This window comes from Macaca nemestrina, chromosome 3 (assembly GCF_043159975.1).
Source record: "Macaca nemestrina isolate mMacNem1 chromosome 3, mMacNem.hap1, whole genome shotgun sequence".
In the NCBI taxonomy this organism is placed as follows: domain Eukaryota; kingdom Metazoa; phylum Chordata; class Mammalia; order Primates; family Cercopithecidae; genus Macaca; species Macaca nemestrina.
This window is the reverse complement of record NC_092127.1, coordinates 75,850,004-75,877,428: the sequence shown is the minus strand read 5'-3', so window position 1 is coordinate 75,877,428 and position 27,425 is coordinate 75,850,004. Positions and strand designations below refer to the sequence as shown.

General features: G+C 35.6%; 1 protein-coding gene across 50 annotated transcripts in view; it reads left to right on the top strand.

Annotated features, from left to right (window-relative positions):
- LOC105486421 (ankyrin 2) overlaps positions 1-27,425 on the top strand; it is a 698,368-nt gene that overhangs the window by 618,030 nt on the left and 52,913 nt on the right. For 30 of the 50 annotated variants that reach the window (XM_071093166.1, XM_071093151.1, XM_071093154.1 and 27 more), the window contains 4 exons: positions 7,335-7,479; positions 13,795-13,897; positions 14,606-14,709; positions 26,320-26,544. In XM_071093166.1, the coding sequence (XP_070949267.1) occupies positions 7,335-7,479; positions 13,795-13,897; positions 14,606-14,709; positions 26,320-26,544 (577 nt within the window). Of the gene's footprint in view, positions 1-293; positions 348-7,334; positions 7,480-13,794; positions 13,898-14,605; positions 14,710-19,821; positions 19,858-26,319; positions 26,545-27,425 lie in introns of all 50 variants that reach the window. The other 20 variants (XM_071093172.1, XM_071093160.1, XM_071093158.1 and 17 more) reach the window with 3 other exon arrangements.

Genomic DNA, 27,425 nt, shown 5'->3' with positions numbered 1-27,425 from the left:
AAGATAAAACTTCACATTGAGATGTCCTTATTTAGAACCAACCTGTCGAATCACCTATTGGTAATAGGTATTGAGTTTTCTCAGCTTTTATAAGAATTTATGACAAGAATGAACAAATGTTGGATCAATGTATTATTTTGAGTAAATTCAAAGGTATTCCCAAAGCCAGCAGTTCCAAATATTTAGTATAATTTTGTGTTCTATCTTGCCAACTAGTTCTCAGCATTCCTATATGCATATCGTATTTTGTTTTGTGGGATCATCTTTCTTATCTCTACTTGTATGTTGAACAGCTCTTAAACAGTTTGGTGACCACTTTATTGATGGGGAGGCACTTAGTGATTCAGGTACCCTTGGAGGAAATTTTTGGAGTGAAAACTTTTCTTTGCTTTTAATTTTTCTTAACTGGATAGAACAACTTGCTTAAATCTGTGTGCCTAACACTAATCTATTTCTTTTGAAATAGCATGTGTAATATGAGTGGAATTGTATATGTGTGCATTTGAGTGTGCAGATTTTATTAACTTAGAAGCTTAAAGTCATGAATTGTTTGTACTGTTAATGATTTTGCAACTATTATTGAGACCTGCTAACATAATTATAATCTAGTGAACATTATATAAATATTTTCCACAGCTAGTATCTTTTCTTAGAATATAAATTTAGAGAAAAGTAATTCTTTTGTTAGTCGACACTGAGCTAGCATGAACATGATAATAACTAAGTTAGACCACTTGAAATAAATGCAGTTTATATCACCTTCTGGGTTGATGATATATTTTAGGTGTGATTAAAAATATATTAATAGTTATATGATTTTTAAATATAGCTAAGAATAGAAGTAAAGTAACATTTAAAAATTGTTTAGGGTGAATTTGGCATATAAGGAAAAATGAATAATGTAAGATATTTTATCTAGTGAGAAGTTTCCAAAGTACATGTGGTACCACTTTAAGCAACTGTATTACGTGAAAATTTAAATTTATAAATCAGATAAATTGAATAGTGATTATTTAATTAAAAAATAGCCCTTTATTTACAAAATAATTGCTGGGGAATTCTATTAGTTAATTCATTTAAAGTATTTAATATTGAGTTTATAAAAGAAATTTATACAAAATAGCCTCTCAGATCTGCCTATTGCATTAAATGAGATGAGTTATAACATTCTGTACTTTCATTATTTAAAATGTTATATATTAAATATTACTGGTGATAAGAATTCTTGGTTTGTGAAGAATATTGGTGAATGACCAAGATTATCTTTTGTGGTAAGAGAAGTCCATGTTTAGAAATAGCCAAAACTTAATAATATTTCTTTCCTAGAAGAAAATTCAAGTTGAATAATTTTCATGTAAAGGATCTGTTTGAGTATTGATAAGTAAATTTTTCATAGAAAGAATTAGTGTGAAGGAAATTGGCTGGTTGACATTGCCAATGCCAACCCTTTAATGTTTTGTGAAGTTAATATGTTTTTATGAAACCTGCTATCATCCACGTGGACAGAATGCAGCCACATGTGTTTGAAAATTATTAGCTAATCCCTGTTTTCTCTACAGTCTATTGTTTTATTAGTAGCAATAGTATGTCAATACCCAAAAAGAGTATTCAAACTCTTACCATTAAGAATGCCACTATGTTTAATACTAATAGCTTTTAAGGATATTAAAGACATTTCTTTAGGTTCTTCAAGATAAAATCATATGTAGGGACATGGATGCAGCTGGAAACCATCATTCTTAGCAAACTATCACAAGAACAGAAAACCAAACACCGCATGTTCTCACTCATAGGTGGGAACTGAACAATGAGATCACTTGGACTCAGGAAGGGGAACATCACACACCGGGGCCTATCATGGAGAGGGGGGAGGGGGGAGGGATTGCATTGGGAGTTATACCTGAAGTAAATGACGAGTTGATGGGTGCAGCACACCAACATGGCACAAGTATACATATGTAACAAACCTGCACGTTATGCACATGTACCCTACAACTTAAAGTATAATAATAATAAATAAATTAAAAAAATCATAAGGTAAGACTTTACATTGAGATATTCTTACACTGAGGTATCCTATCAGGCTAACTTGCTGTATACATATTAAAGTAATCCACAATATCCACTCATGAATCCAATTAACAAATAATGAATGTGATGTTATTGTGTGGAAAGCTCTGTAACTGGTGCCACAGTGGAATCAAAGGTGAGCATGAGGCAGGCCTTAGGAGACTATATAGAGAAATAATGTGTATATTAAAAGCAGCATAATGGAAGGCACTGTGTTGTCAGGTTTTCATATCCACTTGGGGAGATCAGGAGCTACATATACTTAACACCGTCTCATGAACGTGCTGAGAAATGAGAGAGTAATAACCAGGTGCATAGATTTTAGGGATTAGATAAGGAACAGTATGGGAAAATCTTGAGATAGGAAAGTACAAGAGAGAGACACAGAGTGGCAGAATTCTTCAGTCATTCGATTTGCTGATGCATGAAAACATACCGGGCTCAGCTGTGGACTGTTTGAATTCTTTGCTGAAAAGTCTGGGAAACACAATACCTTAAAGATTTCAATTAACGATGAAAACATTTAAACCTGTTTTTACAAAGATTTAACCAGCAGTGGTACATAGAAGGAGTTTTTTGGGAAGAACCTGGAAGGAAGCAGAAATCTAAGAAAAGAGAAAGCATTTACAAAACCTCCATAATGCTAGGTACATGTCTCATTTAATCCTTATACCATCCCTGTGACACAGGCTGTGGATATCGTTCCATATATATATATTTTTTTTTCGGTTAAGGAAAGGCTTATTTTGGGGGAATGAGGCCTAGAGACATTAAGTAGTTTGTTCAATGGCACGCAGCTATTAAGTGGTGGGTGTGGAATCAAAACCTAGTATGAAAAGTATTGTAATAGCACAGCCATGATATAAATATCATCCTTATGGAAGAATATGGCAGTGAAATGCAAGGAAAAGACAGAAATGGGAATTCAGTCTAAGAGAATTATAGCATCCAGATTTAACCAAAGATGTGAAGGTAATCCACTAAGTCTTCGTAGGATCATGAGTTGATCCCTGTCTTCACTGACTCGGCTTCCCAGCCATAAATGATGAGGTGGGGCTTGGAGATTTTGGCATCTGTATAAGCAAAATGCCTATAGAATTGTGACTTATGTATGCCTTATTCTCATGAATTCATGAGTGGGTGGCTTGTACATATATCTCTGCTAGTACTCTGGAATGACGTGTACTGGCAATCAAGAGAACTCCAGACTGGCTGAATGTTGGGATGAGATATAGGGGCGCCTTCTCCTTTGATACGCTCACTTCTGTTGTGAACACTTAACACTTAGTGGGGCTCTTCATCTCAGGTTTCAGCCCTTTTTCCATGTCTCAGCAGGAATAACACTTGCTTGAGAGGGAGTGGGTTCTGTAACGTTTCAGAGAATCTCCATGCCAGCATTGTGTGAGGTTGTCAGGAAGGGGAGCCATTCCACGTTTTTTTTTTTTTTTTTTTTTTTTTGAGATGGAGTCTTGCTCTGTCACCCAGGCTGGAGTGCAGTGGTGTGATCTTAGCTCACTGCAACCTCCATCTCCCAGGTTCTCCTGCCTTTAGCCCCAGAGCAGCTGTGACTACAGGTGTGTGCCACCACGCTAATTTTGTTATTTTTAGTAGAGACTGGTTTTCACCATTTTGTTCAGGCTGCTCTCGAACTCCTGATCTCAGGTGATCCACCTGGCTTGGCCTCCCAAAGTGCTGGGATTACAGGCGTGAGCCACTGTGCCTGGCTGCCATTCCACTTTATTTAAGTTAGTCCCGTGCTGTTGTCACCTGTGTCCTACAGGGGTTAAATACACCACTCACTGTCACTGAGGAATCTGTGTTTTCCGGGTATCAAAACATCAATTGTACATAAAAAGCCTGCAGTACACTGATGCTTCACAGTTAGTACAAAACAGTTTTCACAAAATTGTTTGGAAACATTGGACAATAAAACAACAAGAAAAAGCTAAGTCATTAACCTGGGAATCATCATTCTATTCAGTGAGTAAATAGGTAACAATCGGAAGGAAGTTATTCCAAGTGTAGGAAATAATAAAGAAATTCATTTTAGGTTTGTTCTATAATGTAAAAACTAAAGGTTGCTTTGGTTTTGTTTTGTTTTCACATTGAATAAGTAAGTTGAAACAAAGAAAGTATATAATGATTGTCTTAAAGCTGTCTGAGTTGTACAAAATTCTTTCCAAATCTAATGGCACTCTATTCAAACAAATAAGAGCTAAAGCTTTTAATCTGAATATTATTTTAAATCATCTTTTCTCTCCGCTTGGCTTGGGCAAGGAAGTAGTTGTGCTATTTGCTTATGTAGGGAATTTTCAAAGAGAAGCATATTGACAAGGGGATGGGTAAAGAAGATGGGTTCTGCTGTGGACATGCTAAATCTGAGATGCTTACAGAAAATTTAGATGGAGAAGTCCAGAAGGCAATTGCAATATAGACACAAAGTTCATGAGAGAGGTCTGGGACCAATACAGGTCTGTGTATAGTTAGTGGACCTCTAAGTCCATGTGATAATATGTTAAATAAGAAGAAGGGGCAGATGGAAAATAACAACATTTAAGAGAAGTAGAGACAGGGAAGAAAGACTCAGAAATGTAGGGGGAAGACCAGGAGAGATTTGTGTCAGAGAAATCAAGGAGAATAGTTTACCAAATAAGTCACTTCTCAGCCACTGATTAATTGCTGAAATTAGCAAACATCTGCTTGATAAGTTTAATTGTTAACAAAGAGGAGTCAGAATGTGAAATAAAGAAGGTCTAAGAGTTTGGGAAAGAAGCTACCATATTTCAGAGATCGCAGAAATATGGATATTTTATCCATGGAAGGGGAAAGACCTCCATAGAATCTGTAACAGAGGAGAGAAGGTTGAAGATGAAGCGCCTAGCAGACAAGGTATCTAGGAAGATGGGAGGGGATGAGGCTTTGGAGGCAGGGGTGGGCCAGCTTTGCACTAGCAGAAATCTTCTCACCCACTAAGGGAAGCAAGAAAAGTATTTCAGGGGCTCATTAAATACATTTAAAGCTTTGATTTGTATGCAGAATTTTCCAGTTATAGACCAACCTGGGTAATTTTTTTCCAAGTGATTTTTCACATTCTGTTAATTTCTGCTTGCATTCACTTTCCATCTTTTACTGCTGGTATGTATTACTGAATAGCATGATTTATATACAACTAACTGTCTTTGAGAGAAATTTTATATAGCACTGACAAGATGAGTCCCCAGAGAGGTGACTTTCCAGCTAATGCCAACACTGGGATAGGATTTAGACACTGCTTTCAGCATTTAGGGACTGTGCTTCTTTGGGTCATTTCTCACTGAGACATAATCAAGACATTGGCTATATACCTAGGGCCACCATAGGTGTACATAAAAATGCTAAAAATTCACTTTAAGTAGCACTGAACCTAGCAGCTGTCTTAGGCAGATGGCATCATAACAAAACCATCAACATGCGCAAAATAAGGGAGAACGTAAAGGACATTCACTCATGAACTCAGTGTAATCAGAGGTGGTTGTTTGTTTGTTTGTTTGTTTGTTTGTTTTTTGAGACAGGGTCTCACTCTGTTGCCCAGGCTGGAATGCAGTGGTGCGATCATGGCTCACTGTAGCCTCGACTTTCTGGGCTCAAGCAATTCTCCCACTTCAGCCTCCCAAGTAGCTGGGAATACAGGCACATGACACCATGTCCTGCTAAGTTTTAAAAATTTTTAGTAGAGATGAGGTCTAGGTGTTGCCCAGGCTGGTTTCAATCTTCTGAGCTCAAGCAATCCTCCTGCCTCAGCCTCCCAAAGTGCCAGGATTACAGATGTGGACTACTGTACCTGACCAATCAGAGGCTTTAAATTTTTGTCTTGTCACCAGAGTCATAAAATTTTGATATATTTGATTAAAAATATACTCTTCAAATGTCCTTCTATCTTCTAATAAGATTCTATTCACACGAGAGAGGAAGGCTGGGTTCCTGTAGTTGATTGGCATGTTCTACCTGATCAAACACTGTGTCTTGCTCCTTCAGACACGGAGTCATTCCAGCCAGACTCTCTTCTTTTATCTTTACCTTTCTCACCTCTTCTTTCTTCACCCTTATAAACCTTCCTTACCCTACCAAGGTGTAACAAGAGGGAAAGATAGACGGGAGAAATAAGAAAATTTGAAATGTAGGCCCTATTTTGTTAAGGAGTTTTGTGCATTTTTAAGAACCAAGAAGTTAAAGCTTATTTTGAGTTGTGTTTATTCCCTGTGACCATCTTGGCTGCTGAGAGACCGCAGTGAGAACTGGCAAATTAGGAGAAGCAAGATGAAATGCAAAAGCAAACAGACTCTGAGGAGGGACAGGATGCTCGAACCTGAGTAGTATTCAGAATTTGGTGCTGGAGTTTTTGGGAGTAGGGGTGGGGTAGGAATCTGGGGGAAAGAAAGAGTATATAAGCAGACTTTTTTTTTTTTTGAGGCGAGTCTCACTCTGTCACCCAGGCAGGAGTGCAGTGGTGCAATCTCGGCTCACTGCAACCTCCACCTCCTGGGTTCAAGCAATTCTCCTGCGTCAGCCTCCCAAATAACTGGGACTATAGGCATGCGCCACCATGCCCGGCTAATTTTTGTATTTTTAGTAGAGATGGGGTTTCACTATATTGGTCAGGCTGGTCTCCAACTGCTGACCTCAGGTGATCCACCTGCCTCGGCCTCCCAAAGGGTTGGGATTACAGGCCTGAGCCACTGCAGCCAGCCAACTTTTGGTTTTTAAATAATCTTTTTGGGTTTTTGCAAGGGATCCATAATATGCAGCTTGCACTGTGCTTGTATTATGTGACAGATTCTGTATTCAACCATCCCCTTCACCTTTTCATGAAAAAGAATAGATGTAGTCTCCTGAAATGTTAATAAAACTAATATTTTTTTCTGAAAGTACTGTAGGCTTAATCCTAAAGCAGACTATGCCTATGTTTTGATAAATCTATAATTAGAATTCATCTTAGAAGTTTTTTCTCCTAGAAGTAAACAACAAGGGATATCCAAACTTAATATTAAAAGAATTAAAATTCAAGTGATTACTTCTTCTTGGTAAGTGCTAAGAAAATGAATCAAATGTTATTTCTCTAAGTTTTAGCACTGTATAGTTGTTTGCTGGTGTTCTGTGTTCTAGTGTGCAGTGCAGTTTCATCAATATCAAGGCAATGATGTTGATGCATTTCACAGTCATGATCATATTTTGTAGTTGACATACATTCAGCAAATAATCCTGCTTCTTCCTCTGATTGTTTCAAGGTGATGACACAATGACTGGTGATGGGGGAGAATACCTTAGGCCTGAGGACCTAAAAGAACTGGGTGATGACTCACTACCCAGCAGTCAGTTCCTGGATGGTATGAATTACCTGCGATACAGCTTGGAGGGAGGACGATCTGACAGGTATCTTGTAAAGCTTATACTTGATGTCAGCCAGAAATATCTGCAACATATTTTTTATGATGATGATAAAAATGTAGATGCAATTATTGAGCATTTAATAGGTACCTTATTAATCTCAGCATTTAGAATGTTATGTTATTTCATTGTCTAACAACTTTAAGATATGGCCATTTAAAGAACAGAAAACTGAGGCCTAGAGAGATCAAATAACTTGGTAAAATCAAACAACTAGTAAGAAGCAAAACCATCATAAATAAGAACTCTCATCATTTAAATGTGGCGTTTTTCATCACTGGCCACTTTTTTCTCAAATTAAAAGAACAATTTTGCCTTATAGACATACTGAGCGGCATCACAGACACTTTGAATACTCTCCTGCCCCCACTTTTTTGTTAGGAACATAGTTTCTGTGAATAAAATATGTTGTGCGGCTGAATTAAAAAGAAATACATTCAGACATGGAAACCATCAGCTGGAAACCATCATTCTCAGCAAACTATCGCAAGAACAGAAAACCAAACACTGCATGTTCTCACTCATAGGTGGGAATTGAACAATGAGATCACTTGGACATGGGAAGGGAAACATCACACACCGGGGCCAATTATGGGGAGGCGGGGAGGGATGGCATTGGGAGTTATACCTGATGTAAATGATGAGTTGATGGGTGCTGACAAGTTGATGGGTGCAGCACACCAACATGGCACATATATACATATGTAACAAACCTGCACGTTGTGCACATGTACCCTAGAACTTAAAGTATAATAATAAAAATAAATAAATAAATAAAGTTTTATTGAAATACAAAAAAAAAAAAAATACATTCAGAACAAAACTGCCTGGAACTGACTTTTCATGAAAAAGAATCCGAACAGAATCCCACGAGAGCCTGGATACAAGAAACAATCGGAGCAAAATCTGAGGGAGCCTAGCGTTAATAGACAAATCCGGGAGGTTTATATAATATTCTGAGATATATAATCAGTGTTACTTTTTGTTATTATTAACTAGTACAACTGGCACTTTTTTGTGTGTGCAAGTTAGGTAATGACATTCTGTGGTTCCTCATCGAAAGTATGACTGATAAGTTAGGCTTGAATGTGGATGTCATAGCTGGGTGCAGTGGCACATACCTGTAGTCTCAGCTACTTGGGAGGCTGAGGTTAGAAGATCACTTGAGCCCCAGAATTCAAGTCCAGCCTGGGCAACATAGCAAGACACTCTCTTAAGACAAAAAAAAAAAAAAAAAAAAAAGAGTAAGTTTGTCCATGTAGTATAATGTGTTCTGCTAACCAATAATCTCAGGTTTATAGTTTTAAAGTTGGTACTATTGTAAGCTATTTTATGAATATCCAGCATAGAGTCTAAGAAATAAATACCTTAAAGAGTAATGAAGTCTAAGTGCATAATTAGCAAAAACAAACTTTTCTTGGGCTTTTTCCTCGAGCACCAATGCCCTCTTCCACTATCTTTTTTTTTTCTTTAGCAAGATAGGCTTGCTAACTTCATAGCCTGATGAGATGGGAGAGGACATAAGCTAGTGGTACACATAGAGTGCCACTGAAGCCCTGAGGCTCTAGCTTCCTGGAGCAGATGAAACCAAACTGAGACCAAATGATGAGTAACAATGATGAGGAAACGTGGGGAGGGCGTTTGAAGCCTTAACAAGGTCTTGAGCAAAGGCTCGCAGGGTGTATGAGAAAAAAGGGAGTGCAGTGTTGCTGGAGTGTAAGTGTGGAGGACGGGAATTATATTTGCATAGCAGGTGGATCCTTCTGCCAGTGAGAAAGAGGATGAATTTTAAAGGAGAGTTTCAAAGGGCTAAACCTGGAGATTGCAACCATTCTGAGAAGCAATTGTGCTTGTATTAACTGCAGGTGTCATGAGAGGACTAGCACTCTAACCTTGGTGATAGTCATGGAGAGAATTTCAGAAATAAAAAATTTGAGAGCTTTTTGAGACATGTGTAGGAGGCAAAACTAGTCAGATTTCATGATGAATTTCACGAGTTAGGTGAAGAAGGGGAAGGAGATTAAATTGACTCCTTGGCTTCAATAACTCAGATAAAGGGTGCTCCCAGAAGGAGGAACCCCTCTGGAGTTCCATAAGCTGTCTTGATACACTGGTAGATTTAGACTTTATACTCTGAGATTCTTAAAAGATTTCAAATTTGAATAAAGTATAATGTTTATGGCATTGTACAAATTAATGATAATCTATGAATAGTCATATTACAGTCAACAATAAAGCTTCTGTTTTTAGCATGGTCTCCCTTATTAAGAATAAGTACTTGATTTGATCTGTTTTTCTTCTTTCAAAGTACTTAGATTGAGGAAGAATTTAGAATAATACTTTCTATAAAACAGGATGGATGGCTTGAATACTCCTACTTAAACTCAATACTTTTCAGCACATAAGATCAGGGGACATGAAGCAAACAAGATATACTGTGTTCTCCAGGTCTCCACTTGCATTTCTAGATCACTAGATGTAGTCACCATTTCCAAAATAGAATTACAGGCAGCATCTCATTTTCATGGTCTTCTTCTTTTATTTTTAATTTTGCTTAGGCAGTTCAATATAAGTTACCTTTTCTCAGTGACCATTTTTTCCTTTGCACTATTTCTTTATTTGAATTGCTTTCACTAGCACCATGCCCAGGTAGGTATTAACAGAGCATGGAAACAAGCCCTTCCTAGATTTATCCACATTTCCCTGCTCACTGCTCAACCTGCGTGTGTGTGTTGCCAGGGGGTGCTTATGTTCTAGAATTATGGATTTATTCTAAAATAAATATTTTTATATATTAAACTGAATAACTAGCTGAGCTAGAAGAGTTGAATATATTACTAAAATGAAAATCTGTGACATGACCCAAGAATGGCTTTGTTTCAACAATCACAGCTACACCTGTGGTTGATAACACATTAGCGCGGCTTCCCCCAGACAACCCCAATTAGCCTATGTGTAGTTGGAGAAGATAGAAAAAATATTCTGATGCCTAAAATATGTAGAGATATGGAAGAATTCAAATACATACAATTTAATGTACATTAAATACAAATACAACCAAGTTATGATTAGTTGGATTTTGTGTCTGTTTTATTGTAGCTTACAAATTAAAAATGCTTTCCAAATTTGATGTAAAATACTAAATAACAACGAACCACAGAGGCTTCTTCATATTTTAAAGTAAATTTATTGAAAATTGTGGATTTCTACTTGTTCAGTAAAGTTTGCCACTCCATTAATTGAATGTTTAATAAATACAGTTTACCAAGATAGTAATTATTATACTTTTCAATAAAATTACACTTTCATACCACCTGTTATGTGTCCATAAAGCAGTTGTACCATAGTAAAATAAAAAGTATAAGTTAAGACCATAACAAAACCCCTAGCACATCCCCTAGTTGAACAGCAAGTAAAACTTTACACTTCTATGGCTATGTTATTATACATTTATTAACTGAATAGCAGAACCCTTGACTTAATGAAAAATTGGCAACTGTATTGGAAAATATTTAAACCTGTTTTTAATGTCTTAAATCAGAGTGAACAATTTCTGATCCAAGGGCTTAAATTATTCCAGACCTTTGTCATGCCAGTTATATTTTAGTGAGAATAATTCTTCAGTTATTATTACTTTAGAGAGAATTTTTTTTAGAGAGAATAACTTCTCCGGTGTTGGAATAGTCCATCTTTATTTCATTTAAGTAGATTATACGACATCATTTTTTAGAAAGCAGTTAGAAATGATACACATTGATTAAACAACCAATTAGTATTTCAGAAGGCATAAATAAGTAGAGGAAGCTAGAATACAACCCATAGAAAGGTAGAGACACTCCGATATATGGTTTTGATTTATTCATTGTTGCTTCCTCTCTCTGTCCAACTTTTCTCACTCTCTGTGTACATATCCTAATATCTTTCTCTCTCTCATCAATTTTTTGTGGTTATATATCACTTTGTCTCCTTCTTTCTCTTCTTCTCCCTCTGTATTTCTTTCCTGTCGGGGTTTTAGGAAAGATAAAAAAAACACCAACACCTCTCTATTCCTCTCAGTACAAAACCAATTGAGAGGTAGACTCAGGTATCAACTAAATTGATATCAGATTTTCACTTGTATGACTGATATACTGATTGCAAAGTGTGACTCTACTTTCATAGCCCAGTGGGTTCTTTAATACCACATTCCTGAAATAGAGTTGTCTACTTAGCCATAGTCACTCCTTGAGAATGGCAGTTGAGACCTGATTCATTCTTTCAAAGCTTAGACCTTTGCAATCTGGCAGCCACGTCACAAGGTTTTATTTGAGGTACCATTATTTACCATTCAGTTTGTTCTCATTCAAGCTAGATTTTCATTTTCCCTTTGAGACCGGTGTTTCTGCTATTCCAGAAAACAGTTGAGCCCATAGACAAGCCATATTAGAAATAGAACAGGTTGGCTCCTCTACTATTTTCCCTTCGTTGGCCAAATTCAAAACAAAATAAAGGTGAATAGAATTTAAGAGTTGCTGATCTAGTGCCACCTGGTACAAAACACATCCAAGTGGATCTTAGCTATCTTTGTGATTTACAGCAGGAAAAAAAATCATCGATTCCACCGAGACAAGCTTTTGCTGAGATAACTTTTCCCAGTAATCTAAACCCCCATCAAAAGCTAAATGTAAAGCCATCTGTAATACAAGTAGCCTCCAAATGCTGGAGCTAAAACTCTTGATGAAATTTCTAAGGCTCTGTCAAGAGCCTCAATCTTCTCCAAGAGTCTACATAACATAAAATAGTTAATTCTCAAGTTATATTTAGATTTTGTTTTATTGTAAACACAGATTTATATATGTATAAACACAAGGATCAGACAACCAACTCTTTTTATATACCCAATACTTAAAGGGTATTGTCATTTACCCTTTAAGACTTTTTTTTGGAATATACCTACATGTAAAATAAGAAGGAGGAGGTCCTGGATTACTATGAATTACCTGCAAAGTGATGATTTCCTCAAAGACAATTGATGCGGTCTATATTGACACCTCATAGATAGGATAGTACATGGTTTACAAAATTAAATATACTTGCAAAATGAAGATTGTTTATACTAATAAATATGCTAATTTAACATTTAGTCCATAATTCTATAGTGCTTCACTGGCCAAACACCTACTAGCTAAAAGTAAATGAAAGTTTGCTTTTATAAATATTGTGAAAGCTTGCATATCTCTTTTTTTCCCTTATGGGCTTTGGGCTAATACTTTGAACACAGATCTTTAATACTTGAACTACAGTGTATAAAATATAACTTATTTAAGATATCAATCTGTCATCTGATTTTACAAAGTGATTTAAAAGGAATGAGATTGCATCTATGCAAATGTCAAGTTTTACCTGTTATATTTGAGTATGTAATTTAGAACTTTGAAATTCAGATTTTTCGAAAATGTAATGCATGGTTTATCAAGGCCTAAATCCCATTTTGAAGCCAAACCTCATTTTTGGTCAGTGGCCATTGGCAATTTGTCTTTGTGCTGGCAGGTGTGTCTGTGTTCTGAGCTGGAGCTTAGAAACGGTTTCTTGTGCTCATGCATCTCATCACCACGGCAACCAACACTCTGGTGCCTCACTCACCACACACAGGACATGCAAAGGGGACAGTGCTCTCGTTTGAAATAATAACATTGTTGGAGTCACCAGAGACAAACAAGAGGAACTCCACTTCCGCAGGAAGCATGCATCTGGCCACAGTTCATTTCACTCTGTACCTTCCAGGGGAATGCACCAACATTCAGTCATTCACAGTTTAGAGAGGAGAAGAAAGAGGCATGGAGAGAGAATGGAAAATAATGAGCGAAAATGAAACTGGGCTTTCATTTTGTTCTTCTCTCTGAGGGCTGTCTACTTTCCTCTAATATTTTTCTTAGTTGCAGGGAGATTGACATTTAACACAGATTTAAGCAATCTATCCTGGAATTATTTCCTGTGTGAATTTCTTGTACTGGCAGTAATAAACTACAATTGCTGGTTTCAAACATTTCTGGGAAGAAAATGAATCAGATTAGGAGTATCAAATTTTAACTTCTGGATTCCCTTGTGCTCTTGCCATTGAGCGGTAGGAGCCTGTCAAAGGATGTGTTAGTTCAGCTGTTGGACAAAAAGGTAGGACAACACAGAGACTTGTGTCCCCCTGGAAGTTGCGCTGTTAGCTAATAGCACGCTTTTTTCACTCTCCTGCTCGGCTCATCATTTTGTCATCCCAACCCTACTACCGCTGTTGGTATATGCCATGGCCTCCTGCCAACCTACCAGCCTTCGATCCTTCAGTTCCGACAGGTCTCACACTCTGAGCCATGCCTCCTACCTGAGGGACAGTGCCGTGATGGATGACTCAGTTGTGATTCCCAGTCACCAGGTATGTGACATTTTGCCTTCATGTCTTTGCTTTCTGGAGAGCTTTTTAACATTATTGGATGCTAGAAATGGCCTGAGAAAGTTTTTAATCCCCCCAAAATCATTCTTAATTCAATTGACAAGCTAGCATAAGAGATTTGAAGGTTTTCCTAAAACATGAAAAATGTTCACTAGATTTTTTCAATGAGCAGTGTTTTTCTGAAAAAGCATACTGCTTATTTCTTCAGCTATATTGAATTTTTCTGTGGAGATTATATATGAACATTATATTTTTAAAATAAAATCTCCATTAAAGGAAAAAGTGAGGTAGGGTGCATTTAAGGTATAAGATGAATGGTAAATGTTAACTTATATCTTTCAATATTTAAAATTGTTAGCTGTCAGAAAGGCTTAAAGTTTATTCTGGAATATTTTAATTTTAGTTATGATTTTATCACTTTTGGTGGATTGGGTATAGGGAAATAGATGGATACCTACTCTCTTCAAAGACAATTACGTGAATGTAATCTTATATAATCTATTTAAATAATGCAGTTTAAAAGAGAATGCATTTTAAAAGATTCATTGTAAATACATTGGTTTTTTATTTTTAAGTGGAAGTTTTTCTAGGTTATACCACTTTCCAGTGATGCCACTTTTTGTACTTCGTTATATTTTACTTTAAGTGAAGCAAAGTGTTTTTATTCAATCCAGTGTTCTTTGTGTTTAGGTGTCAACTCTAGCCAAGGAGGCAGAAAGGAATTCTTATCGCCTAAGCTGGGGCACTGAGAACTTAGACAACGTGGCTCTTTCTTCCAGTCCTATTCATTCAGGGTGAGTAAATCAATATTATGTATCCTGATCAAGAGGTAAAAAGAGATGGGAGTGAAAATAACAGCTTTGTCCAGTAGCTTTAGCTGGTGGCTAGCTTTACAGTGGAGGTGCCCTTTGTTTAAACTTGTAAATAACATTGCTTTATCCACCATGGACTCTATATCTACACCAACAAACCAGCAAAAAAGATTGAATTCAGTATTAAAAAAAACTGACTATTGTTTTAGAACAACTAGTAGAATTGCGTCAAAGAGCTTGCTGCCTAACTGGAATATACTGGTGGCCTTCCTACTATTCACATACTGTCTTTAAGCCATCTTAAAAAGAGGGGCCGAATCATTTGATTTCTAGAAAGTTTCTATTTATTAAGATTAACTGATTGGTTCAATGAAATAAATGCCTTTCTAATGCTTTTAAAATAATGTTACAGAAGCTTGAATCACACAAATATAAGGAGGAGTTTATATATTTTTTGAAGTAGGGATATAAACAAAAAGGGAATTTGAATGCAACCAGTCAGGTTCTCAGTTATCTTTTTAAAGTCATTCAGAGAGTATACACATCACTGTTGAAGCAATGCTGCCTGTTTTTATTAACTCATTAAAAAATAGGAGTTTGAGTCATACTTTCAAACATACTTAAAGTTGTTCTTAAGGTGTTCAAGTATGTGGAATATAAATTCCTTAAGGAGTTTTAAATTGTAACAGTCTTCCAATTTCTTCCTTACATATTAGTAGTTGGCAATAATATAGTAATATCATAATTATATGTAAAATTTCTATTTTTATTTAATTATTTTTAAGCCATATTTATATTCTATATATCAAAATGAAATATTTTGGTTTTAATTATTATCCTCAAATCCTTATCCATAAATCCCAGAACTATTTTGAAAAGTAGATTCTTTCTTATTTTTATTATTCTAAAATATTCTTTATTCAGGAAAGAGTTCCAAGATATTTTAGTTAAAACTTTTAGACTTCTTCAACTAATCGTATACTAAGTAAAGGTTCATACAATAACATTAGTTATATAGTTATTGAAAACAATCCTAATACTCTTTTCCTTGTTAAATAAGTAGAGACTAGTTCCTGATACAAGATTTATTCATGAGAATAAAAAACAAATTACACTTCATTCAAATTTACTTACTTTTTTTTTTTTTAAAAAGTTATAAGTTACTCAAAACATACAACATTACATTCTGCTGATGAACTTCTTCACAGTGGTAAGTAAGAAGGAAGAGACCTGGATGTAGAGTGTTGTAGGATCATAGATAAGAATCTAGAAATCATAATGAGGTTTTTAAAGCTCATATGCAGCCTACAAAGTGATGAGATGGTTTTAGGTAAAATTTAATTGACTAATAATAACTGAATTTACAAAAGAATCAGTGCATGGCAATACTTCAGTTTTCAAAATAAATCATTTATATTTTGAAAAAGGAACTTTTAAAAGAAGTTCTTTCATTACTGAAGGGCAGTAAAATAGTCTAAGTACCTCAATTACAGCCCAATTGTGTACAACTAGATACACCTATAAGTAATTATGGTGCATTACTTACGATTAACCAACAGCATCCAGTAGTTAAAGATGAATTATGTGTTAAGATAAAGATCTTTAAATTCATAGTCTTTAATAAACCAGTTTTCCTATGAATCTCAAGCATTTAATATTGACTCTGGATAATTCTCAATTTTTGCTGCGCATTAGAATCATCTAGGAGCTTTAAAAAATACTAGTGCCGGCCAGGCGCAGTGGCTCACACCTATAATCCCAGCACTCTGGGAGGCCAAGGTGGACGGATCATGAGGTCAGGGGTTTGAGACCAACCTGAACAACATGGTGAAACCCCATCTCTACTAAAATTACAAAAAGTAGCCGCGCGTGGTGATGCACGCCTGTAATCCCAGCTACTCAGGAGGGTGTGGCAGGAGAATCACTCGAACCCAGGAGGTGATGGTTACAGTGAGCCTAGACTGCACCACTGCACTCCAGCCAGGGTGACAGAGTGAGACTCCATCTCCAAAAAAAAAAAAAAAAAAAAAAAACTAGTGCCCAGGCCTCAACCCAGACCAATACTTTGGAGGCCTGGCATTGATACTTTCTACAAGCACCAATAGTACAGATGTTTTATATAAACTGTTAGGAAAAACTTTGCTTAATAAGGCTTTGGTTATTAGAGAGAGCTAGTTAATTAAGGTATACCTGGTTCTCTCAAATGTTCTTTGTTTCTTCTATTTACTTATGTATTCATTCTTCACACATTTGTGTAATTCTGCAAAGTACCTGACATTGTGCCAGGTACTAAGAAAAAAGCTAAGTAACATCTAGCCCCTGCCTTTAGGAAACACACTATATGTTGTTATTGAAAGTTAGAAGACACTTAATCTGTAAAGAGAGAGAAACATGGTGGTTAATAGTGTGCTTTGGAGTCAGACCTATCAGAATTAAATCCTGTCACACTCATATGTGACATCAGGCATAAGTTATATAAAAATCTCTGAGTTTCAGTTTCCATATCTATAAGACGAGTGTTATATTATTGATCCCATAGGGGAGCTTTAATAACTAAATGCTTTTTAAATAATTAGCACTTTGCCTGGAAATAATAAGTGCTCAGTAGATTATAGCTATTAGTGTTGTGTACAATCCTCATACACATGTTCCAGATCTTTCACAAATTGCAAATCAGTTAAGGAAAATGTATTATGACTCCTCTAAATGGCAGCGTCAATGTGGTCCAATTCACAATAGTAATGTTTGACTTACTGTTATTTTTAATCAGGCAAATTATTCTCTATTAGTGTCTCCAGTGTTTGAACAAACACAATGCATTTGATGACTCTAACAGAATGGGTTATTACTATTGAAAGCTCAATGATTCTGAGTGTCCTGGTATTTGAAAGCTACCACCATATTAATGTATATGAGTAACACTCATCATATCATGTCATGTGGCAAGATTTTTTGTAATTTTATTCATTATACATCAGGTTCCTAAATAGTAGCTTTCATTTATTTTTTGAAAAACTTAGTTTCTCTTTAATTAATTGGGTGGATTCTTAAGCCACTGCAAGATCTTCCCAAAATGTAAGAGAAAAAAAAAAAAAAAAAAAAGGAGACGAAGTCTTACGCCGTCACCCAGGCTGGAGTGCGGTGGCACAATCTTGGCTCACTGCAACCTCCACCTCCCAGTTCAAGTGGTTCTCCTGCCACAGCCTCCCGAATAGCTGGTACTATAGGCGTGCACTACCATGCCCGGCTAATTTTTTGTATTTTTGGTAGAGACAGCGTTTGCCATGTTAGCCAGGCTGGTCTGGAACACTTGACCTCAGGTGATTCACCTGCCTCGGCATCACAAAGTGTTGGGATTACAGGCATGAACCCCCGTGCCCAGCCAAAAAACAGATATTTTGATAGAGGTGATAATAAAGTTAACTTTTTATGCACATGCCACTGATTTGTACATATAATGTTCTCTTAAACTTAATAAAGGGATTTTACATTAATAGAAGACACCGTTTCTACCAACAAGCAGTATTGGTGATTTTATTTTACCTCTACTTTATGTTTCCAATGATGAATGTTCATGATTAGAGAACAATAGGTATCAGTGATTAAAAAATCAGTATCAGTGTTAAAAAAATCTGTTCTGCTCAATACACACAGCACATACCTGACAAAAGAAAGACTAATATTTGCTGTTTATTTTAAAGTGTTGTCTTCACATTTGCAATGACTCTGATCAACAGTTATTTCTAGTATCCTAGTCATGATCATAACAACATAATCTTGGGCAAGAATTTTAATTTTACAATTGTTCTTCATTTCATAAGTGCATAAGGAATTAGAAGATGTAAGGCACAATTCTTAGCAGTAGCTAGCTTTGTAAGTCTTCTTAAATATTGTTATTCCAAAGGACTTTAGTTTTTGTAGTCTTTTAATTACAGTCAAATGCCAACAATTAAATGTCAATTCATTAAAATGTCCTACATAGTCTTACATTAACTTGAGGTCTATAAGGTGGTCTTTTAAAGAATTTCTTTTCATAAAAACATGTTGAAGGCAATTTTATTGTTTACCTAAAATTGCTCCAAAAATACAGTATATTTTAAAAATCATCTTGAAGATATTCTCTCAAATAATGGGATATTTGAAATGCAAGGAAGTCAAGGCTCTCACTTGACAATATTAATGTTTATCTAATATGTACGGCAGTTAAGTTAGTTATTCATGTATTTTACAACACCCTAGGGGTTTTCTTTAGATACACGAAGGTAAATTCTTTTAGATGAAGAAAGTTTTCGCATAATAAGTAGCAAAACAAGTGTTTAGTAAGGTTGGATTTCTGGTCCATTAAGCATGTATACTTTTGTATGTCATTAGAGTTGAAAACACAAGAGAATCTTGTGAAAGCTTATGCAGGGTTTTACGGAAGAACAGACTCATAGGTAGAAAAGGCGTGAAAGGTAGAACTATAATGTGGGATTAGACATTTTGACCAATGAGGAGGACAGCAATCTCTAAAGCAGGACATAAAGTATTGACAGAAGCACCAAGACTTTGTTTGCGTAGTTTTTTTTTGCTATACTCTAGTAGGTAATTGATATTACCTACCCTGCCTTATGGTTTATGCTAGTGTTTGTTGTTGATCTATGCTTTAAATTGTACCTTTTCTTTTTGCATTTCTTCTGTGATAGCCCAAAAAGTTATTATCATTATTTTTAAAGTATTAAATGTATAAAACAAAAACTTTTGCATCAAAACTGTATTCATCAAATCAAAGACTTTATGTTTTTCATCATAATAACCCTTGATGTTTCTGTAGCTTCTTGGACACCCAGACTTTGTTAAACGCCCTCACAAGCCGATGTTGACCAAGGTTACAAACCCCTATCCAGTGATTTTATAACATCCCCAGTTCCCTAAACTGGGAGTTGCCACAAAGCCCCCATACCTTGCTCTTCTCGAGCTATATCTCATTTGGATTTCCATTTGTTTTCAATGAATACTGTATTGGTGTATAAATGATAAATTACTTCTGATTTCCTTCCTTATATTTCACTTTATCCGTTCCTTCTCTATGCTAAAGTATCTATTCTGTTGCAGCCGCGCCTCTCCATGTCTTGATCGTGACAACAGCAGGTGAACTACTGCATAATTCTTTCTCTGAACATGTTGCCTATTCCTCTCCCCCTTTTGCCATCTCCTTCTGCGTATTCCTTGCCTCAGGATGCTTTAGTGTGAAGATACCTAGCCAAAGAGATACAAAGATTGATGTTCTCCAAATTGTGGCTATTGCTGAATTCCCCTTTCTCTGTGATGAAGAGAAAGTGGTATTTTTAATTTCAGTGGAGATAAAGTGAGGCTGTCCCAGACTTACTGTGGACTGCCTGTCTTGGTCACGGGTCTCCACATCTCCAGCTTGTTTTGTGAGAAAAAGTGCTACATAGAGATGAAAAATGTTGTTCCCCACAATTATGCAAATTGGTTGAGCTATTTTAAGGTTTTATTAAAGGTTATGATTTTAAGTGGCACTTAGCAGAGGGGTTTTTTGTTGTTCTGGGTTTTATTTTAAGTACCATATTCTAGGTGAGGCAAAGGCTGAAAGTGTATTAATAGTGCATTTCCTTGCTAATACTGCTATAAATGCAACCTTTTGATATTTTAGAAATTGTACTGCAGAATGACTCTAGTCAGTGTTCTGAAGATACCCATTATTCTGTTATTTATTTAACGTTATTTTTAAAGGTTCTTATTAGACTGATAATTATAGTATTTTTATTATACAGTCGTCCATTATGGTACTACAAATTATCAGTCTATAAAAAATACAGTTTTATATTTTTATTTTTGAAAACTTTTATATACATCCTTATACTTTTTCTCAAATGCACGCTATTGTCTTTCCATACATGAACACAGTGGTTGATAAATAATTATTTGGTGATTTTAACAAATTTGAACTACTTTTTTCAAAGCCATATCCAAGCAATGTTTAAGTTTATAGAATTTGGAGGATTAGGAAGGAATTAAGGGAATTACAGAGGAGAAAGAGCTCATGCTATGGTTTTTCTCACAGTACCTCAGAAATCGGATTTAATCTGAGGCCCTCTTGCTATGTATATGAGGATCACTGAAGCACTCTGATGATTTTTTCTTCCTGTTCTTTCAACTAACTCTGAATGCTGCAATTTCCTCCCCATTCCCATCCCATGGTCCTCAATGAATTAAAAATAAAACTAAAGGAGTAGTAACTTTGGGGGTGGAGGATGTAGTCCTCAAAAGACTGGATCATGGTTTTCTGCTCCCTCCTCTGAAGCATGTACTGTTTAGCTAATCAAATTGTGTATTTGTAGGCAAGTCATCTGCATAATAATGGTTGCTTTCGCTTTTATTCTTTTTAAATTGTGATAACATTGTATCTCACAATTTAGAAAATTTTTAAGAGTTTCTACTTTGCATGATTGCTGAATTTCATTTGGAGAGTAAGAGATGCAATCAAAGCTAAGTGTTACATGATATTTTTTATATGTACAGTCTTAAGTCAATGTTTAGTGCAGTGTGTATACACATTTTCTGCAAAACAGCTGTTTTAACCATAAAGCAAAAATAATATATATTTCCTGAAGTAATAGCAGTTTATTTTCCAATTAGGAATTCTTTCAGTGCATCTGAAATGAAAGATTTAAGTAGGTTTCCCAACCTAGTTAACAGTAAACTGTGCATATAATTTCAATACTGGAAGGCAACTTGGAGTCTATTTAGTAGAAGTCTCCCATTTTATGGATAAGAAAACTGAAACCTAAAGACGTTAGTGACTTACCTGAGGTTACAACATTAATTCAAGATAGAGATATATCTAGACCCAGGGAAGAGCACGGTACTTGTTGCATTCTCCTGTGCTTCGTGATAATGGTATTTTTATATCTTATTTAAGTAAACTTCATAAACGAATACAAACTTCATCATCATATTAAACTACTTAGCATAGTTTCAGGTTCATTGTAGGTAAAGGTTAGTTTCCCCATTTATTTTTCAAGTGGTATATTGTATTATTTTAAAGATATTTAAAATACATAAAATCCTATAAGTGTAGAGAAAGGAAAATGATAGGAACAGGCATTTATTGAATTCTGTATGCTTTACCCACACAAGATTTCTCACCACAACCTTAAGTGGTAACAGGATTATTTTTCATTGCCAGGTGAGGCTTCAATCTTAAAGCTCATAGATGACAGGCAGAGCCATCAATCTCTATTACCACCTCCTCTAAACATATTTAATTATATGTTTTTACTTCAATTATTTTCATCTCCAAATGTTTATAGGGATTATGTTGTCCCATTTTTAATCTCCTGCAAACATGAGAAAAATCATATTGATTCAGTCAACTCTAGTATGTGAACGACGCATCTCGCGACTCACACCTTCTAACCTTTCTCATTTTCCTGTGGTACATAAAAGTACGTTTGCTTACAATTTGTTTTTTGCTTATTTGCAGTTGTGTTTTACGTGGTAGAATACCTGTCTCCTAACTCTACTACCTGTCCAAATAGTGGCGCTTTTGAGTATTCTGATATTTTTAATGAAAATACTCAGATGCTTACCTAATTTTATATTATCAACTATTGGGATTAACTGATAAGCATACTGACTATTGTCAATAGACTTTTCATCAGCACCTAGCTATAAACTTGAGTTATTTTTCCTATTCCTTCTTATTTAAAGAAAAGACTTCTTTTTTTATGCAATTTTGTAAATTTAGCATTTTTATCAGTTGTTTGGCAATTGCATTATTTGAGTCTAATTTGTTTAGAGTATTTTCATGCTAGATTTTATCAACAGTTTTACTCATTTTGGCTATTAATATTTAGCTTTTTCATATCTTCCAATATTTTAATTTCTTTCTTGACATCTTTCTGTTTTACTTTATTCTCTCTCTTCCCTTTCTCTTCTAAAGAAAATTTCCTCGCTACAGCTTGGTGGGTTTTTTTTGGTTTGTGTCTCTTCCTTTAGTTACTTGATAAAAACATGAAGCCTTGTTTTCTTTAAAAATGTAATTTAGGCTGGGCATGGTGGCTCATACCTGTAATCCCAGCACTTTGAAAGTCCAAGGCAGGAGGATTGCTTGAGCCTAGGAGTTCAAAACCAGCCTGAGCAACATAGGGAGACCCCATCTCTGAAAACAAAAAAACAAACATTAGCCAGGTGCAGTGATGCTGCCTGTATTCCCAGCTACTCGGGAGGCTGACATGGGAGAATCGCTTGAGCCCCAAAGATCGAGTTTACAGTGTGCTATGATAACACCACTATACTCTAGCCTGGGTAATAGAGTGAGACCCTATCTCAAGGAAAACAAAAATTATTTTTTCTCTGAATTATGCATATTGGCACCTTAATTTTTCCAATTTGCTTTGGATTTTTGTGCAATATTTAAATATTACTTTCCAGATTTACAATGACATAGAGATTCTTATAGGTAAATTTATCTGCTTGCAGCTTCAGGCTTTAAGTGCTTTTATTTTGATTTTCCCATTTTTGGTCTTTCTTCATCTAATTTTCACTTCTATTAAAACAGTTTATTTTGTTAAATTCAAACTTCTGGTTTTTGCTTACTCTCATTTTCCACCAGTCCTCTATCAAAGGAAATCAATTTATTAGGTCTCTCTATATATATTAGAGCAGGAATACGCCTGTAGAAGAATATTTAACATTAAGGATAGTCATTCCCAACCGCTTTCCTACCTCTGAATATAGTGATTCGAATGAATTCTGACTGCTCTGATTGTCCAGAGACTAAAGAATTAAATTTTCTCCTATGTTAGCCTTAGATATAAATATATACAGCTCCTCACATCTTGCCCTTTTCACTGTGTTGTACATTCGCTTATTCAACAGTTATTTATTGACTGCCTGCTAAGTGTTCCATCCACACTGTGCCAGGCTCTAGAGGACACAGGAAGAAATATGGAGAACATGCTCACTGTTATTATGGCACTTTTATGGCTCCTATGTGTGGACTTAGTCATTTCTCAGTGACCAGGAAAGTAAGCAGTTCCAAGTAATGACAAAACCATCATGTGACATCTGGGGCTTAGACCATAAACTTTTTGGCAGCAGCTGCTATGTCTTTTCTTTCTGTATCCTCAGTTCTTAGCAGGGCACTTGACACTTAATAGGAGATTAACAAATATTGCATGAAAAGGAGCATAGAAATGGAACTATAGAGCAAGTGAGAACAAAAAGAGGGTTTCAAGAGACACAGTCAATGACACAATCAGGGCAAGTAATCTAACCTGTAGTTACTTAAACATTGTTACAGTCAGGAACTTAGCTACTTCAATTCACTCTTTAGAGAATGGGCCACCAGAAGATACTCTACATGTTCTTTGATCCAGGCTCCATGTTATATAGGCCATAAGCCATCAATGGAATAAATGTAGTGGAGAGGTTATAGCACACAACATGAGTGTGGAAACGTCTTAAATGGCTTCAAAGGTATAAATAGTACTGAGGATTGATAACATCAAGCAGATGTATTATAATAATTACTTACTAGGTTTGAGTTCCTGTCTGTGCACCAATGGAGGCAGTAACCAAAAGATGAAAAAAACAAACAAACAAACAAACAAAGGAAATATTAATCTTAATTATCAGTGAGTAAAAAATATTGCAATGAATTTGGAAGCAGCACTAGTTTAAACTTGTCACTTTTTGCTACTTTTTTACAAAAACCAATCTAAGTATCCTACTCAAATAAGAACAATAAAATGGAAAGGAAAACTTTATATCTGTCTAGAAGTGTTACCAGTATTTTCATTCTTTTGAGCAACAAATAGTTCATTTAAAAGTCAAATGAAAAAGAAAATTTTAAAGAATTCATACTTGAAGACTAGTAATAAGAAAAGTGGCAAATATTTTCTCATTATGTTTTGGTAAAGACCAGAAACATCAACACTTCAGTACTGAACTGTTGATTGTACTTCCTAGTTTTTACTCCTTCCTGAAAACTTAAGCGGGCTAGGTATGAATGGAAGGTCTAGCCTGGCCCCTGCATGTGGGAAGGACTGTGCTGCCTCTTGTGGTCTCATCCTGCATGACGTGCTTCAGACAGGCACTCTGGGCTCCTTCGCACCCATTTTTATTACTAGCAACAGGATTTGTGTTTAATGGCATGTTTAATAAGTTGTGTGTTCTGCTTTGAAGAAGATGCTAAGATATTTTTCTTCATTTATCTAAAAAATAACATAAATGTTTTGTGTTTATATCCCATAACTTACTTTGATAAAATACCTTTCAAATGTTTTAAATGTTGTCGTGGAGGCAATATCTAGGTGGGACAAATCCAGTTGGTTCTGTGCTGAGCAGATTATAAGCGGAGCCATGATACACCTATATGTTGCTTTCCTCTTCCAATTTTGGTGTAAAGATCTTGCAAATGCAATGAAAATGTGAAAAGACGCTAATGTAATTTGTGAAAGAGCATACACACAGTTTGTATGTCTTTGTATACATGTACACAACCCTTAGGTTGCCGTGCTGTTTAATTTTTGCTCCTTGACACGGTAAGTGCCTGGGAGACTTTAATGAGTGTTAATACTAACCAAATGACAAGCATTCAAATTAACCTGAATCAGGATCTGCTAAGACCATCCCAAAGGAAACAACTTCAAAGTTAAGACAAACCCATTCTCTTGGTACACTTAAACAAACCAAGTCATCCTGGATTATAGTTCTCCTTTTTCATGAACCATTAGCCTAGAAGAAAAGGAGAAAAATTAATAGGGATGCTGTTAACATTTCTAAATTATTAGCTATAATTTTTACATTCAATTTATTACAGTTTGAGAAAAATCATGATACAGATGATACGGATATCCTCCATCTGCATGAGCCCAGGGTTTCCCACGCCTGAAATTTCACTTCAAAAATGGTGTATAGAGGAGTCTACTTGTTCCTTATCCACCCGCTCCTCGTTTAAATTAGAATGGTATGGCAGAGAGATTCCTACTCAATAAGTAAAAAAGTACATTTTAACCAGCAAATTGGTTCAATTAAAAACATTTAATTATTTTGCTTTTCTCCTCCTTTAGAATATAATCAGTTAAAAATCTACATCCTGGGTAAGATGATGTTGGAACAGGATGCAGAAAAACTGCAATTTGGTTTTTCCTCTCTGCTTTGTCCTTGTATTATTTCAACATGTAGACTTTTCAGGATATACACGTAAGGAAGCGGAAGTCTTTCCATTTATAACAAAAGGAAATTTGTCAATTGTTCTTTATGTAATTTCATTCCATTTTCCTTCAAAATCAATTAGGCTTATTTTTAATTTACAGTTTATATTGAATATCACCATTGTCAGCAAAAATTAGAATTCTTCTCTACAGATTAAAATAATATAAAAATTAGAATAACAACAAAACAGAATTAAAGGCATTGGTATAAAATAAAATAACTTTTAAAAGCAAACATTTTACCACCATGCATTTAAATAAAAAAGAGAGATTTTGAGACAAAGCATTATGGAAAACAACTTGACAAAGCTTGTTCATCTGCGCCCAATATTTCCAAACATATCTAATCTTCTATTTTAATTTTTAGTTTCCTGGTTAGTTTTATGGTGGATGCCCGAGGTGGTGCTATGCGAGGATGCAGACACAATGGGCTCCGGATCATTATTCCACCTCGGAAATGTACTGCTCCAACACGAGTCACCTGTCGACTGGTCAAGCGCCACAGACTGGCAACAATGCCTCCAATGGTGGAAGGAGAAGGCCTGGCCAGTCGCCTGATCGAAGTTGGACCTTCTGGTGCTCAGTTCCTTGGGTAAGGGTTTCTGATAAACCTCCCACTTAGTCACCGATGAGCTTGTGTCCTCTACATGAAATCACTAGGATGGCATGGAAAAAGGTACGTCAAACCATTTTGAAAGAGGATCAGCACCAGTGAAATTTTTAAAATTGGAAGTAGCACCTCAATGCTTGACTCCACTTACACGCCTCTTATTTTAAGGCATTAATGAGTTAAACATTCAGGTTGAATACCACTTCTTCTTTTTGGATGTAATAATAGCTGCCAGACCCCCAATGTGAATAACCAATATTTTAGCTGATGGTAGGTATTTTTTTCTCATCTGAGAATTAAGTGGTAAAGCCACAAAGAAAAAATTCTGCTCTGTTCCAAACATAAATGTAAATTCTCATGTAGTTATGAAACAGAATCATTATCTTTACTTTGGAAAGCAATGTTGCCTTTACAGAATACCTACAAATTTAATCAATGTTATTTTTTTTTTCCAGCTATCAAAATTGCTACCTTGAGCCTTATCATTACATTGGCTATTTAGTCACAGTTTATATTAAGACAAATACATCAAGACTAACTTCAACCATGCTCATTTTGGCAATTTTGAGCAGAATTTAGCATTTCTTCTTTCTTCTGTTTGTTTGTACGGCTGCTGTTATATTAAGTGGCATTTCAATGTGCCCAGAAATGAATAGCTACAGCTGAAATTAACACAAGGATGAAGTTTTGGTGGGGGACAAGTTTCAAAATATTTTGAAACAAATCAATTGTATTTAAGTCTTGGTGCTTGAAATACTGGGAGAAAATCCTAATAATTGTGAACTCTTTTACTTTGCCGATGTCATGCTGGGAAGAGGATTTCTTGCTTTAGAACTCAGGAAATGTTCTAAAGCTTTGTAATT